This window comes from Lontra canadensis, unplaced genomic scaffold (genome assembly GCF_010015895.1).
Source record: "Lontra canadensis isolate GAN:19392208 unplaced genomic scaffold, GSC_riverotter_1.0 scaffold2, whole genome shotgun sequence".
Classification (NCBI taxonomy): Eukaryota; Metazoa; Chordata; class Mammalia; order Carnivora; family Mustelidae; genus Lontra; species Lontra canadensis.
This window is the reverse complement of record NW_022630996.1, coordinates 55253524-55270139: the sequence shown is the minus strand read 5'-3', so window position 1 is coordinate 55270139 and position 16616 is coordinate 55253524. Positions and strand designations below refer to the sequence as shown.

The 16616-nt window shown below is 35.5% G+C and overlaps 1 protein-coding gene across 5 annotated transcripts in view; it reads left to right on the top strand.

The window, feature by feature from the left end:
- Positions 1-16616, top strand: part of PHF14 (PHD finger protein 14) — a 188656-nt gene that overhangs the window by 25333 nt on the left and 146707 nt on the right. For all 5 annotated transcript variants that reach the window (XM_032874144.1, XM_032874151.1, XM_032874161.1 and 2 more), the window contains exons 5-6: positions 10608-10767; positions 16062-16173. In XM_032874144.1, the coding sequence (XP_032730035.1) occupies positions 10608-10767; positions 16062-16173 (272 nt within the window). The remainder of the gene's footprint in view (positions 1-10607; positions 10768-16061; positions 16174-16616) is intronic.

Sequence of the window (16616 nt, the reverse complement as noted above, 5' to 3'; positions counted from 1 at the left end):
GATTTTCAGGATTATCATTGGGTACATTTAGCACCAGTTTATTCAGAAGGACAGAAGAACAAAATCACAGCTTGCCACCAAAGCAGCCTCATGCCTTCCTTTTTGTGAATCTTTGTAGTAGTCCCTACAGCAAGCAGCTCACAGTCCTGTGGGAGCCATCTTTGGGCTGTGTCATTCTCTCCCACCTATCCCCATTTATTGTTACTCTCAGTTCAGATGCAGTCTGCTAGTGGGGTCCTTTTTACCATAAGCAATATGTCCAAGTAACACAATTGATATTCTTTATCAGGTTCCCAGAGTTACAAAGATAGAAACTTAAAAGTTAAGAGTCTAATGAAGCAGGAGAAAGGGTTAACGGAATCACTGGGGAATCCCACAGTTCTCTATATTGAGGACTAAGAGACAAAGGGCTCTAATGCATGAGCCCCTCTTAGACTTGCCTTCTGTTGACCATAGCAATTACTATTATGTGCATAAACCACCGGAATAATTGAAAGTTCTTTTTTTGTGTTAAATGCCCACCCCCACACATGGGACTTGCCTGTTACTTTCTTTCAGTCATAGATCCCATCAGCATTTCTGTCTCTCTAGTGTTGCTCTTTTTACCACCTAGAGAGGATTGAAGAGAGATATTTGGTGAGCACAAGTTTCTCTGTGGTGTTCATGTAAACATTAACTGCTATTTAAATGAATTTCTTTTGTTACCTTGATTCTGTAAACATTTAAATGTAAGATTTGGTGCTAGGAAAGTGAAGGATATACCAGATATAATGTCTGCTGTCTATATAATAGGGGAAGAAATCATGTACAATAAAAACAAAGAAACATTTTTTATAAGTGAGTTATAGATTCTGTGCTGTGGAGGTATTGAGTACATCATACCTTATTGGTAAATCTACGTGGTTTGTCAGTTGCATGTTCCGTTTTTGTAACTGATTTCAAGGCATTCATTGGTATATCAAACTGAGCACAACCCAAGGAAGGTTTGAAAACAAAGAATTTTTTCTTGTTACAAGTAAGGGAAAGGGAGATAGCTCTTATAGTACTATCTCCCATGGGGTTAGTACAGGAAACTTTTATTCAGTGTATTGGGGGCGGGGTCAGGGAACTCATATAGGCACTTTTGGTTCAGTTATGTATGCTTAATATGTCAGGATGCTCATGGATACATCATATGTTCAAAAAAGGGCAGAAAGCTCTACTCGTAGGAGAAGATTTTAGTATTCTAATGAGCTAAGGATAACTTTATAATTTAGGGGGCTTTTGTGCAGGTCCTCAGCTCCAACCCAGCTCAAACTGGCTCTCCTAAGAAGCTGTCAGGTGAGACATACCTGACAAGACACTCCTATCAGGGAGACACCTAGTTGGGTGTCTCCTTGGCTGGAACTGTCCATTCTGCAAAATAAACACACTCCTTCTCTGCTTTTGTCCCTTCTCCTCCTTTTCTGCTAGTAGTGTTCAGCACTTTGATTTGAGTAACTTTCTGTTGCATCCTAGCTAACATTTTGATATGCAAACAATTGGCTGCTAATCCTTGCACTAAAATATATATTTCTGAATACATTGTATTTAGCTTACTGGTTTTTAGTTCTGAGAAATTTTAAGGTGTTTATGATTTGTACTACATTTTATACTATTAAATTCATTTGTGGTCTGTTAATGCAACCTTTTCTTTGCATTTAGAAATCACTTTTTCAAGGCTCCTTTTATGTCTTTACTTTTCGGTGTTATTTTACTGTTCATTAAAATAAGCTTATTGAGCAACTGGAGGATATTATGCTGAGTGAAATAAACCGGTAAGCTAGTCAGAGAAAGACAGTTACATGGTTTCACTCATGTGGAATATAAGCAGTGAAGAGGATCATAGGGGAAGGGAGGGAAAACTAAATTGAAAGTAATCAGAGAGGGAGACAAACCATGAGAGACTCTTAACTCTAGGAAACAAACTGAGGGTTGCTGGAAGGGAGGTAGATAGGGAGATGGGGTAATTGGGTGATGGGCATTTATTTATTTATTTTAAGATTTATTTATTTATTTGATAGAGATCACAAGTAGGAAGAGAGGCAGGCAGGCAGAGACAGGGAAGCCTCTCTGCTTGCCTCTCTGCCTGCTTAATTAACCCTCTGAGCCACCCAGGTGCCCTGGGTGATGGCATGTGATGTGATGAGCATTGGGTATTATATGCAACTGATGAATTATTGAACTTTTCATCTGAAACTAATGATGACTAATTGAATTGAAACAAAAAAATTAAATGAGCTCATTGAAGCAGAGATTACTTTGTATTTGTGGAAACAAAATATAACTCTTGTAAAAAAATATTTTCAGGGGCACCTGGGTGGCTCAGTGGGTTAAAGCCTCTGCCTTAGGCTCGGGTCATGATCTCAGGGTCCTGGGATCAAGCCCCGCAATGGGCTCTCTGCTCAGCAGGGAGTCTGCTCTCCGCCCCCCACCCCCGCCTGCCTCTCTACCTACTTGTGATTTCCCTCTCTCTCTCTGTCAAATAAATAAGTAAAATCTTTAAAAAAAAAATTTGCAGCACAGAATCATAAACTTTGTGTTTTTTTAGAAATGGGTATAAGACATGGGCGCCTGGGTGGGTCACTTGTTAAGTGTCTGCCTTCAACTCAGGTCATGATCCCAGGGTCGTAGGATCGAGCCCCACATCAAGTTCCCTGCTCCTCGGGAACCTGCTTCTCCCTCTCCCACTCTCCCTTCTGTGTTCCCTCTCTCGCTGTGTTTCTCTCTGTCAAATAAATAAATAAAATCTTTTGGAAAAAAAATGGGTGTAAGACAATTTTTTAAAAGATTATTTATTTGACAGACAGAGATCACAAGTAGGCAGAGAGGCAGGCAGAGAGAGAGGAGGAAGCAGGCTCCCTGCTGAGCAGAGAGCCTGATGTGGGGCTCAGTTCCAGGATCCTGGGATCATGACCTGAGCCGAAGGCAGATGCTTTAATCCACTGAGCCACCCAGGCATCCCTGGGTGTAAGACAATTTAGAGATATTTTGTATGGGTATAATCTTAATTTATTTTTTTAAAGAGAATGTGAAGTAAAACCTTGATGAATTTGTGGGTTTTTTATTCTGTGGTAAATAATCAGTAGCAAATACTTTTGTTGTATATTTGTATGTACATGAGAAAGCAAGACAAGTCTGAAAGAATACACACCAAAGTTTAAAGTATGTTTATCTCTAGGTGGTATGATCATGGGAGATGTCTTCTTTAGCTCATTTTGTTGCCAACTATGTGAATTAGAGATAATAAGTAGTTTAGAGGTATAGTCTTGAATGATCAAATCCACTGTACCTATGTAAGGATTGGAATCTGTGAATATCTTGTTAGCAAATTCCCGTGTTTTTTATGTAGTCAGAATCTAAATCTCCTGACTGTTTCTGTTTCTGCCATGATTGTGGCTGATATTTGGGTGGTATACAAAATAAATATTAATGGTTTTTAGAATAAAGGTCATTTCTTTAATTGTCTGATGTTTCTTCCAGTGGTCTCAGATTTTATAGTGGAAAAGAATTACCTGGGGTACTTGATTTTTTTTTTTTTTTGAGATTTATTTATTTGAGAGAGAGAGAGCGAGCACACATGTGTGTGCATGTGTGAGGTGGGGGACAGAGGGAGGGGAGAGAGAGAATCTTAGGCAGACTCCTTGGTGAGTGGGGAACCTAGTGCTGGGCTTGATCTCAAGACCCTCAGATCATGACCTGAGCTGAAATCGAGTCAGTTGCTTAACTGACTCGCCACCCAAGAACCCCCTGAGGTGCTTGTTTAAAACAGATTCTTGGGTACAACTCCTAGAGATTCTGATTCAGTAGGTCTGGGGGTGGGGCTCTAGTATCTACAGTTTTAAAAGGTATGTTGGGATTTTCTTGCAGGGGGGTGGGGAAGGTTATTCTTTGAGAGACATTGTGTTTAGAAGGAAGTAAAATTTGAGAGGGAAAAGGAATGGGCTGTCATCTTAGAGCTTAAGGGAGCTACAGGTACAGGTCATGGCAAGGAGCCAGGGCAATGAAGAATAAAGTAGACTTTCTGGTATAAGGCAGGTAAGACTCACAATAAAATTTTTAAAAGTTTAGACTTTTTAATTTCTTATAGAAGTGGTTGGGAACATGGCAAAAAGAGATAAGATGAAACTCTGAACACAAAAAATAATGGTTCAAGCTGATAGAAGGTTGAGACTTGAGGCAGATGGGAGCTAGGGTGTAAGCTTCTAAACAGATGCACTTATTCTTGCTCTGGTTCTCCTACTGTCTTCAGGGCTGATTTTTCTGAAATGCACATCTGTTCATGTTATTCCCCTATTTAAAATCATTTTGTCCTTTTAGAATAAAGTTCACACTCACAGCAGGACTCTTTTAGGTTTCATAACCTGCCAATTTGAATGACTTGCTTTTCCAGTATTAGAGGGCTTTCACTTACACTGTTCCCTCTTCTCATATTCCTTATGTTCCACAAATATAACCTAAATGTATAGGTGTTAAATTAGTGTTTACCATTGCCTTGTCTTATTAGGGTATTTGAAAAATCATTTTTATTAAAATATTTCCTATTAAATATAAGTAGCATATAAAGACAGAAGTTGCAAATATGAAAGTACATAAAGTAGAACAATGAATTACTGGCCTTCATCTGAATTCTGCTTTTTTCTTTCTTTCTTTTTTTTTTTTTTACTTTGTAGCTTAGGAAATTACTGTTCACAGTTTGGTCTATATTCACATCTGTCCCTCTTTGCAACTCTCTAACCTCCATACAGATGCTTTTCATTTAACTTTATCATATTACTTGAATACATTTTCATAGTAGAATGTATCAGTATAAATGAGCTAAGGAAAACATCTTCCATGATCATACCACCTAGAGATAAACATACTTTAAACTTTGTGTATATTCTTCCAGACTTGTCTTGCTTTCTTGTGTGCATACAGATACACAAACACATTAAAAAAAATTAATGGCTGGTAATATGAAAACTTTGGTTTTTTTTTTTAAAGATTTTATTTGAGAGAGAGGGAAAGAGAGAGTACACGTGCATGGGGGGAGGGGTAGAAGGAGAGGGAGAGGAGAGAGACTCTCAAGCAGGTGCTGAGCGTAACATGGAGTGGGGTGGGGCTTCTTCCTACAACCCTGCGATCATGACCTCAGGCAAAATCAAGACTTGTTCACTTAACTGACTGAGCCACACAGGCACCCTTGTGCAAACTCTTCTTGTGACCTCTATACCTCTGTTTTCACAGTGGTGTTGCCCTGATCCCAGTCCAGGATCCATTCACATATTATGTGTTGCTTTTTGTGTCTTAGACTCCTTAAACCTAAAACGAATTTTCTGTCTTTTTTTGTGTTATTCATGACCATGTGTGGACGAATGTAAGCCAGGTTTTGGAATAACCTGTAGAATTTCCCTCAATCAGATTTGTCTGTTTTTTTTCCTCATAACTAGACTCAGTTTAAACATTTTTTGGCAAAAGTATTATGTTGATGTTTACCTCTCATTATACCACATCAAAAAAAGTACGATGCCAGTTTATTGAATTTTTGGTGGTAGTTAAGATAGTGTCACCTAGAACTCTCCATTTTAAAGCCATTTATTTTTCTTTTGGTAAGTAACAAGTAATCTCTGAGGTAGTAACTTTGAGACATTGTTAATATCCTGTTTCCTAATAGCCTTTTGCATAGTGGTATTAGGGTTTCTGTCAGAATCAGTTATATGTGTAGTTGCAAGATGGGGATTTTTAATTCTGTCATTCCTCTACATTAATAGGTAGCATTTGTTTTATAGAGAACTTCTCCCTTTTTTTTCTTTTCAGTTGTTATTGTGCTCTCAGATATTATCATTTATTACCTGATTACTCTTTCTGATACCTACATTGTCCAAATTTGACCAGTGAGAGCCCCTTCCCCAGGGGACCTTTTGTGCAGGCTTCCTTGTACATACATGAACACATATCACATATGCATATGCTCATGCTCTCTGTCTCTGTCTCTAAATAAATGTGATAAATACCATGGGACTTTCCCTCCTGTACTTGCTTTATTTCACTCATATGTTAATCTGTTAATATTGAGATTCTTTTCATGTGAGTACAAATGGGATATATTATTCTTTTTAATGTTACATAGTTAGCTATAGAATGGTTCAAACGTGATGTCTTTATTTTTCTTCTTTTAAGTTTTTCACTTGTATATAGTACTAACAGATATGTGTCATATATAATCATGTAATAATTTCTGTGGGATCGATTCTTAGAAGTGAAATTGCTGAATCTAAAGATAAGTATGTTTTAAGTTTAAAGAGACAGAATTGCCAGAAAGATCTTCAGAAAGACTGTACTTGTTGATATTCTTACCAACAGTGTACAAAATACTTGATAACTGCATATTAGTAAATTTTCTTTCAATCTTTTGGAAATTATCACTTGATTAAAATATGCATTCATGTTATTATGAGTGAAGTTTGGTATCTTGTGGCCACTTGCATTTTATGTTGTTACTTGCCTTGCATTTCCTTTGTCATTTCTTAATAAGTTTGCTTGTCTTTTTCTCATTGATTTACTTTAATTTTTTAATCCTTTCACTGCTGTATGTGTTATGGAGATTTTCCATTCTTGCAAATATTTTTTCCACCCTTTCATGTACTTTGTAACTTTGTGTTATTTTTCATTGCTTATAGAATTTTCCTTTTAAAAAAAATTACAGCAGTGGATCTTTAGCTCTTTTTTGGAACTTTTTAAGTTCCAAAATGAATTTTTATATAAAATTAATCCAGAGAAAGGGAAATTTTCTAAAGCACAATAGGAAGCTAGTCTTGCTGGTTTCTTTCTTTCCTTTTATTTTTTTTTTTTCAAAGATTTTATTTATTTGTTTGACAGAGAGAGAGAAAACAAGCTGTGGGGAGGAGAGGGAGAAGCAGGCTCCCGCAGGGAGTCTGATGTGGGGCTCTATTCCAGGACCCTGGGATCATGACCTGAGCCGAAGGCAGAGGCTTAACCCACAGCCTCCCAGGTGCCCCTAAACATTGTTTTATAGAACTTTAAATTCCGTTTTGCATGGAGGAAAGAAAAAGATCTTAAAATGTGTTTAGTCATTAATTAAAAAGTATCAGAGTGGTTATACCATGTTAGAACTTTGGTCTAGAGGTCAGAAGACTAAATAGGTATGGTGGAGAAGTATTGGAAAAACAGCAAGTGAAGAACTCTATAGAGGACCTAACACACTGTGAATCATCTTTCAGGGGCATTGAAGCTGAAGAAGAAATACTTAGGCACCTGCTGACTGCTCTTTGAACTTACGTGATACTGATCTTCTAGGTTACAAAGTAGGGATTTCCTAGGAGAACTGCTCAAAAAAAAATCATTCTTCAGGTTGTTTTTAGGTTTAATCTCTATGCAGATTTTTGCCAGTGTGTAGAATATTCTTTAAAAAGTAGAATGGAAATTTTGCTTTATTGTAAAAAACTGCTGTGATTTACCTTGATTTTGGCAAATAAAGTGAATAAAATAACCCCACAGGGGCTTTGTTATTTTGGTAATTGCCTACTTTGTGTGAATACAGATGAAAGAATTTACTTCAAAGGAACATTATTTTGTAAAGAAAATAGATTTTTTTTCCTTGTAGTATTGTATAAACCTTTGAGATAGATTAATTTTTATTGTTTTGTTTTGTGATTTTTCTTTGAATATGATATTTTGCTTACTATTATGTTTACTGAAAAATTCTCTTTTATTGGTGATAATAATAACTGCTCCCAAGGAGAAAATTGTATTTCCTTTTCATTTTGGGATTTGTCATCTAAAAAATATATACCTAAACAGAAGTGAAGATAATGACTATCAGCTACAATTTAATGATATTAAAGAATTTAATAAGTTTTGATTTCTTTGCTTATCTTGTGTACTATAGTATAGCTACTTTGAAATCTTTTCTTTGGCAAGCTTTTGTATGATTGTCAGATTACGTTAAGGTTCACTGTTAGAGAGCCTTTGAATAGCATGAAGATGACAATTATGGCATCTGCTTGAGGCAGCTTATGTAAGTCATAGTTGCATACCAACTTTTTAGTTTTCTGCCTACCAGGCTATTTTAATTATGATCTATAGGCAGTGGTAGCATTGTGTGACTTAAATAGTTACACATGACTATTAACCTGTTAGTAACATCTAGTAAATTAATGTTGGTACTTTAAAATTACTTACTCGTTGTATATGGTTCTCTTCTTTCTGGGTGATTTAACTCAGTATTTATACATTTATTTATTTATTTTAATTTGAGTATCTTTGGTGTTTGTGAGAAGACACTCTCCAGTTTAGGCTCCAATTGTTTAGTGTGTAACAGTTCAAATAATCACATCTTACACTGGATGCACATAAACCTACCTGTGTGGTAAAGCCTTTTGAGAGATGATTGTTGCTTACATATGTTTCTTACAGTGTTTTTTGGTTTGTTTGTTTGTTTTTATTTTTTATTTATTTTTTATTTTTATTTTTTTAAATATTTTATTTATTTATTTGACAGAGATCACAAGTAGGCAGAGAGGCAGGCAGAGAGAGAGGAGGAAGCAGGCTCCCTGCTGAGCAGAGAGCCCGATGTGGGGCTTGATCCCAGGACCCTGGGATCATGACCTGAGCTAAAGGCAGAGGCTTTAACCCACTGAGCCACCCAGGCACCCCTTTTGTTTGTTTTTAATGTCTTCAGTTTATAGAGGTCACTTTGGATGCCCCTTAGAATTTGGCACTTAGACTCTTAGAATAAACCTGGTCAGAAGATCCTGGGGTGGTTGGTTTATTTGGCTATCTGTAGAAGCAACCTATCTTGGAGAAGTAATAAATGTGTCTTGGGAGATCAGAGAAGTGCTCATGCCTAAAGGTGATGAAGGCCTAGAATTGTAGTTTATTTCTATTTATGCATTAATTTTTTTTCTCTTCAGGATATTTTTATCATGAGGATGGTGTCTTCCTTTCTAGAAAAAGAGAAATTAGGTAATATGAAGTTTTGGTGTCAAGCATCATTTAGGGAAAAGAAAACTATTTAGGACTCTTGATTTTTATAGTCCATAGTGTAAGTCATCAAGAGTTTGCCATGGTTTTGTATAGTCTGGGTGAAATGATTTCTGGACTTTTCAGTTGCCCTTTATTGGTTTCCATATTTATCAGTACTATGTCAGTGCCAATACATTCTTCTTGGTATTTTAATACTGAAAAAAAATTATTCATGGTAATGGATATGACATCACTGTCTAGTGAGTTTGGTTTGTCACACACTAAGAGCCTCATCAACACTGAGTTCATTGAAAAAATTGAGTTTCAGGAATTTTAATGAGAACCTGATCTTACCAAAATGTTCAGTGATGTTTTGCTTGAATTTGCTATTGGTGTACATGTTTGATATCTAATACACTCTTTTTAAGCTCAAAATCAAGGAAAATATTTTTGATTTTATAAAAATTTTAAATCTGGAAGTGCAAATAGTAACTTTAAATATAATTTGTAATTGTAGATATGTATATTTTCATTGATAAGGAAACATTTTGCTCTTCATAATTGAAAGGTAGTTAAGTGTAACATGATCTATTCTAAAATGTAAAGACCTATACTAATTAATCTTGTTTGTTTGCAATGAGGATCTTTAAAAATTTTTATCACATTTTCTAATTAAATAATTTAACTTCTCTCAGAATATTGAGTTAAACAGAAAAAGAATAATCTCCTGTTTTCATTAATTTCAGTTATCGATAAATTTTTACAGAAGATAGACTTATAAATGTTTAAAAAGATCAAATACCTTCTAGAACTTGAAGTTGGCTCAATTGTAAATGGAACTCAGTTTGTCTAACTCTAGTCTGAACACTTCAAATTGTTCTATAACCTTTATTTATGTCTGTGTGGGTTTCTTTATGTATTTTTCTTTTACTAATACTTAACTTGTGTTTATGGTTATAGGAGTTTGTGTTTTACCTGTCATCTTCAAAGTTAGAGACTTTTTTGATTGTATATTTGTTTTGTGTGAGCATGGTCTTAAATAAGTTTAAGTGTCCATTATAAAAGGAGATCCATAAATACTAATCAGTAGTTCCTAGCTGCATTTCATTTCTCCTTAATGAAAATTTCTATTTTTATGTAATCTTTTATTATTTATTTATTTATTTATTTAAAGATTTTATTTATTCATTTGAGTGAGAGAGAGAATGAAAGGGGAGAAGGTCAGAGGGAGAAGCAGACTCCCCATGGAGCTGGGAGCCTGATGTGGGACTCAATCCTAGGACTCCGGGATCATGACCTGAGCCAAAGGCAGTCGCTCAACCAACTGAGCCACCCAGGCGCCCTATTTTTATGTAATCTTTTAAAGAACTATACATTTTTCTATTCCCGTAATGCTGTTCCAATAGATGTAAAATTATTTTAAAAGGTCATTTTTGTTTCATTGTGCATACTATGGTAGGTGAAAAGGTACTTTTATAAAATTATTTCACTGTTTTGACTTTAATATCATTCTTATAAACCATTAATTTTTCAGATTTGTTCTCTAATTCCCTTTTTCTTTTGTAATTTTATAAATGAGTTAAACAGTAACCTACTTAATCATATCTTTTTTTTTTTTTTAGGTTGCTATGGAGTTGATGGAGAGAGTGACTCTATTATGAGTTCAGCTTCTGAAAACTCCACGGAACCTTGGTTTTGTGATGCCTGTAAATGTGGTGTTTCCCCTAGCTGTGAACTGTGTCCTAATCAGGATGGAATTTTCAAGGAGACAGATGCTGGAAGGTTGATGTCATAATTCTGATGGGTTAATATGCCTGCTTTATAATGTGTCTGCTTCTGACTATTCTAATTTTTTTCAGTTACAAACTTTTGCTTAATTGTTTCTTTGTATTTTTTTTGGCATAGGGTAAAAGAACAGTAGGCTGCAGATCAGGGGAAGAGGGAGGAAAGACTTTATTGGTTACCTGCATTTGCCTTTAGTCCCATTTAATCCCATTAACGACTCTAATGAGACAGGTGCTAAAGTTTGCCATTTTATAGGTGTAGTACCTGAGGCTCAGATCATTAAGTAATCTTAATTTGATCAAGGCCATAAGCAGGTAAGCAGTCAGATTTGAGCCCAGATCTGTCTGATTTCAAAAGTATACCAGAAGACAGAACCCTTACAGCGGTTTTAAAGGGGAACTTTACACAATTATTATGCTATGATAAGAGTAACTGTGATATCACAGCCTGTACCCCTAAACAAGTAATACTATTATATGTTAATTAAAAAATAATTTAAAAAAAGTAATGATGTACTACCTGTTGGCTAATTGAATTTAAATAAAGAAAAGGAAAAAAAAAGTTACTGCAATATAAAAGAACTCTAAAGGATACCCTAAAGCTGAGGGAGAGTATCCAGGAAATGACAAATTTGGAAGACTCCCGCACCCCCCCCCCCCCCCCAGTCCCCCGGCCAGGGCAGGAGTTCAGACGGTAATGGAGAAGGTGTAGTTGCAACCTTTTAGATGGCAGAGATGCTTACTGGTTTGCCTGGGTTAGAACTGGGTCTTTAGTTCTTGGCAAGTGGGTGTCTAGGCACAAGTTGGAGAGAGAACCGGGGCACCAGTGTGGTGTCTGCAGTATGTGGGTCCTTGTTAAGAGGGCCATAGAAAAGTGATCTTTAGGCTAGGGTGAGGTCGCAGAGTCAGTAGTTGCCGTATGTGGCTGGGGCAGAACCCTTGCAATTGCTCTTCATCATTCCTACTGCGAAGTGCTTTCCTCTTGTGCTCTACCACTTCTACTAAGACAGCTTCATATCATGCTCACTGTAAGGGAGAAATACTGAAGGGATTTTGTCCATTATTGCATAGCAGGTATTTAAGGTGGATTTGGAGCTGAGAGGCAATAAATTGGTAACTGGCACAAAGACCTATGTTTCTTTTTTTTTCTTTTTTTTTTTTTTTTTTACTACACTCATACTCATCTTTATTACTACATTTGAGCAATTGTCATCATAATTATGTTGACATTTTTCATGTTTTTGACCAAGAGACTACCATCTGGGTAGTTTAAGAATAGTTCCTGCCCTCTTATATTTTATGGATCATTACCTACCTGACCTCCCCATCCCATTCCCCATCCTCTCCCATATAAGAGAAGTACTAAAATAAGTTTTTTATTTTGTGATGTTGTTTTTTATTTTGTGATTTTTTTATTTTGTGATGGACTATTTCAGTATTTTTAAAAATATTTAATATACATGAATGATAAAATAATGTATGTAAATTTTCAGCATTATTTTCCATATTTTAACATTGAAAAGGTTAGGATACATTTTATCCCAAAATAAAGAGAGTCTTTAAAATTTGATACATGTTGGGGCGCCTGGGTGGTTCAGTGGGTTAAGCCTCTGCCTTCGGCTCGGGTCGTGATCTCAGGGTCCTGGGATCGAGCCCCTCATCGGGCTCTCTGCTCAGCAGTGAGCCTGCTTCCTCCTCTCTCTCTCTGCCTGCCTCTCTGCATACTTGTGGTCTTTGTCTGTCAAATAAATAAAATATTTAAAAAAAATAAAATAAAATTTGATACATGTTACATTAGTAAAGTCAAAAATATTTTTCTTATATTTCCCTCAGTTGGTGGAAAGGCCCCTGAGAAATGTTGCCATACAAGTTGTTGGGATAGCATAGAATCTACCATGGAATCTTGGAGAACCCTGTGTGTCGATGTGTAGGATAAATGGCTGAAAATCTTAGCTCTTCTTCCTCATTGCACATCCAAAAAGATGAAATAAAATATGAGGCATAACAAATGACTTGATGTATTGATATGAATCTTTAGTTTCTATCATAGACCTGAGCATTATTTCATGTTTGGACTGATTTGGGCCCAGAATTAGGGAATTTAGTACAGCACAAAAAGTATAGGTTTTTAAGTTGGACTGCATATATTTGAGTTCTGGTCTTTTTTTAATAACTGGGATTATAGGCATGTGATTTAAACTTTCAAAACCTCCATTTTCTTAGTACTTTTGAGAGGAAAGAGGTGATTCCTATAGAACAATACAGTTTCTGGAGCATAATAAGTAGTTATTTCTAATGCTGCTTCTGTTGCTTTTCCTATTACCAGTATTCCATTTCCTTAAGGTGATCATAGAGTACCAGCTGTATAAATTTCTCCTGATAACTATTTCGTCCTGACAGTTGAAATTTTTGGTGATAAATTGTGGTGAATAAGTATGACAACTTTGGAAAACACAGAGCTTCCTTTTAGGGAAAAGAATTTGTTTTACCTCTTTTCTTGTTCATAAATTGAAAGTTCTGTTGAAAAACTGTAAACTATCTGTCTTTTCATGCTATTATAATCCACAAAATAACTTGTAAAATTGTTTCTGAATGGAGAAAAGAGAGGCCCCTTTAATTAGATTCACTGAGAAATTTTGCACTGACTCTTGTGGATCTTACCTGTATATAACTTCCCTTGATGGTACAGCCTGGCAGAAGTTCTTTTTATAGTATTTGAACATTTTATTTGCATTGAGGCACACACTCATCTATAGGCTATGGTGGAAATTATAGGTCTTGATATAGTTTGAAGGATATGGTTAAAGCTTGATATACTTTGATTCAAGGCAAAAAAAAAAAAAGACAAAATTTGACAAGTTATTTAGTATTCTAGCTTCAGTATGGAAAAGAATGAAAAAGGTAGTGAAACTGTGTATCACATAGGCTAATTAGACTTTTTCCCCTCTGATTCTGATGGGAGCCATTCTACATAGAAAATGATGTGCTTTAATGTGTGCAAACCATCAGTACTTTTTGTCATTAATTTTTTTTTTAAGATTTCATTTATTTATTTGGCAGAGACACAGTGAGAGAGGGAGAAGCAGGGGGAGTAGGAGAGGGAGAAGCAGGCTTCCCACTAAGCAGGGAGCCCGATGCCGGGCTCAATCCCAGGACCCGGGGATCATGACCTGAGCTAAAGGCAGATTGTTAACGACTGAGCCACCCAGGCGCCCCGTCATTCAATTTTTTTTTTTTTTTTTTGTCATTCAATTTTTATTCCATTCCTTAGGAGGAGTATTTTACCCTGTCTCAAGTGGCTTCTATCTACCTGATTATGGGAAGTATTAGATAGGCTCTAATCCTTAAAGATTTCATGCCTAACACTGTGCTGCAAGTAGTTCATGTTAAGTAATAACTTTAAAACTGCCTTTGTGGTGCTCCGTTCTTCAGAGTCACTTAGTAATTGATTACTGAATGAATAAAAGAAAAATGAAAATAACATAGTGGAAGTGGATTTATTTTACATGTTGTAAAGGCACTACAGATAAAAAGCATTTCAAAATCGAATTTGATTGATTAAAGTAGTTCCCATTCTAAGTGAGTCCTAGATAAATCTAGTTAGTTTGCTTTTTTAAAATACGTGTTTTAAAGGATATATTACTAGTTTCCATGCTAGAATGACAATTTTGACTCTTCATTTTTTGGTGGTTTTATGTGGTGCTTGTTTTCTTTTTCCTTTCCCCAGTCAACATCTGTCCTTATAGCTCCAGAATGAATGTTAAAGTAGCAAAGATTAATCCTTTTTGATTTCTTCATTTGTTTTAATTACAGAGTTCTAAAATATGTACAATTAAACAAATGAACAAAAAATTATTCACAACAGGTATTAAAAAGGAACAAAATTGTCTCAGCTGTTTGATATGCATTTTAACAAAGACTCAAGTTGACATCCTCACATCAGTGGTTGGGGAAATGATACACTTGTGTGCCAGTCACACTGAAATGGCAGTTTAAATCTGTAGTACTTGCATGACTTGTACTAAAACATTTTCAGAAGGTCAGTATGAAGCAAGCAGCCAGCTGTTGGGTTTATCAAAGATAAACTCTTACAGGGTACAGTGGCATTTAATACACCAATGGAGCATGAAAAACCTGCGCAAATTAAATTGAGAAAGCAGCTGCTTGTTGAAGATGTGTATCTTTATATTGAACTCCACAGGATGCATTTGGGATGTTGGATTAAAACATTTTATCAAGAAAATCTCAAAATCTTGGATTTTCTTCTCAATAAAAAAGATAATTTCTAAAGATTTGTAACTGTTTTTCCCAGTGCCTCTATAAAATGATTCTTAGTCTTAATCTTTTAAAATTTATAGTGTGTCACAAAACACAACCATGTAGCTGTCATAGCCTCTCAAGCTGTGATAAAGCAGAATTTATTAATGTAGTCACAAGGTTAAGAGAGATTTGCTATCTCATTTTTACCTTCTTTCTTAGAGAAGTATTGTAGATCTGTTTAAAATTCAAAATCCGGTGATCCGTATATTGTGTGGTTGTATATGAACAGAAGGGGTTCCTAATGCATTTCAAAAGTTTCAGCGCAACTTTCAAAAAAAAAAAATTAGAATCAACTCCCCTTTTAGTTTTGAGCATTCTTTGTTTAGTGTTGCGCATCATTCAAACTTAAAAAAAAATACATGGGGCATGTAAGTTTTAGTGCATAGTTTGTATGGTGAACAGATGAGTGAAATAGGACTTCCTTTTATTATTACAACTGTTTTGGACAGTCTTCAGGAATCAGTTTTAACCTGGAGAGAAAGTCAGGATGAACACCAAAAATTGTTTTAAAGTGTTCTGAAGGACTATTCCAACAGCTTTTAGAAAAAAGTAACAAGGAAGAACAATTTACCTAATTACTGCAGAATTACTGCATAGTTCTTAAATTAGATCCTTACTTCTCAGTGCTTAAAATAATGAATGTGAATACCTTTCCACGCATAAGAAAATGATGTTTTGTTTCATTGGAATAGTGGTTTTGTGCAAATATTTAAGAATAACAGGTGAGTGCAAAGAGCAGCGAATTAAAGTGACAGGCAATTATAGATGTTCACTCTTCACTTTGGCTAAGTGCTAGAAAACTGCTTATTGCAGTTGTGCTTATTCCGTATTCTTCAGTTATGTGAGATTCTGAGATCTGACCATAGAATTCTTTCAGTAGTTATTTGAGATGGCACATATTTTATGTTTATTTTCCTCTTGGGCATTTTATGAAAGGGTTTGATAGCAAAATCATATTTTCTCTCCTCATAGATGGGTTCACATTGTATGTGCCCTATATGTTCCCGGAGTAGCCTTTGGAGATATTGACAAATTACGACCAGTAACACTAACAGAAATGAACTATTCCAAATATGGTGCCAAGGTGAGACAAAGTTTTCTTGATTGTTTAAAAAGAGAAAATTTTTACTTACTAGTTCATATGGTTTTTTACTAATGTCAGTATCGTTGTTGAGTATAGAAATGCTTATTCTTATTATACTATTTGTAGAGCAGTTAGCACTTAACCATCTATTATTGATAGTAATTTTCCCAGAAGGCCCATAATTTATAAATTCTTTCATGTATTCTTAAAGTAACTTGTAGGGTAAAATGATAACTGATTCTACTTCCATTTCTGTGGCATTTAGTACACTCCTTAGCACATACGAATTTTCAGACCAGTCAGAACAAATACAAACTTATTTCTGACTTTATTTTTGAAGAGGAATTTACCAAAATTATGAAAAGAGTACAAAAGGCACCTGATGTTTTACTTAGAATTGAAGGAGTGTTGTGTTTTTGTTTTTGTTTTTGTTTTTTTAAAGA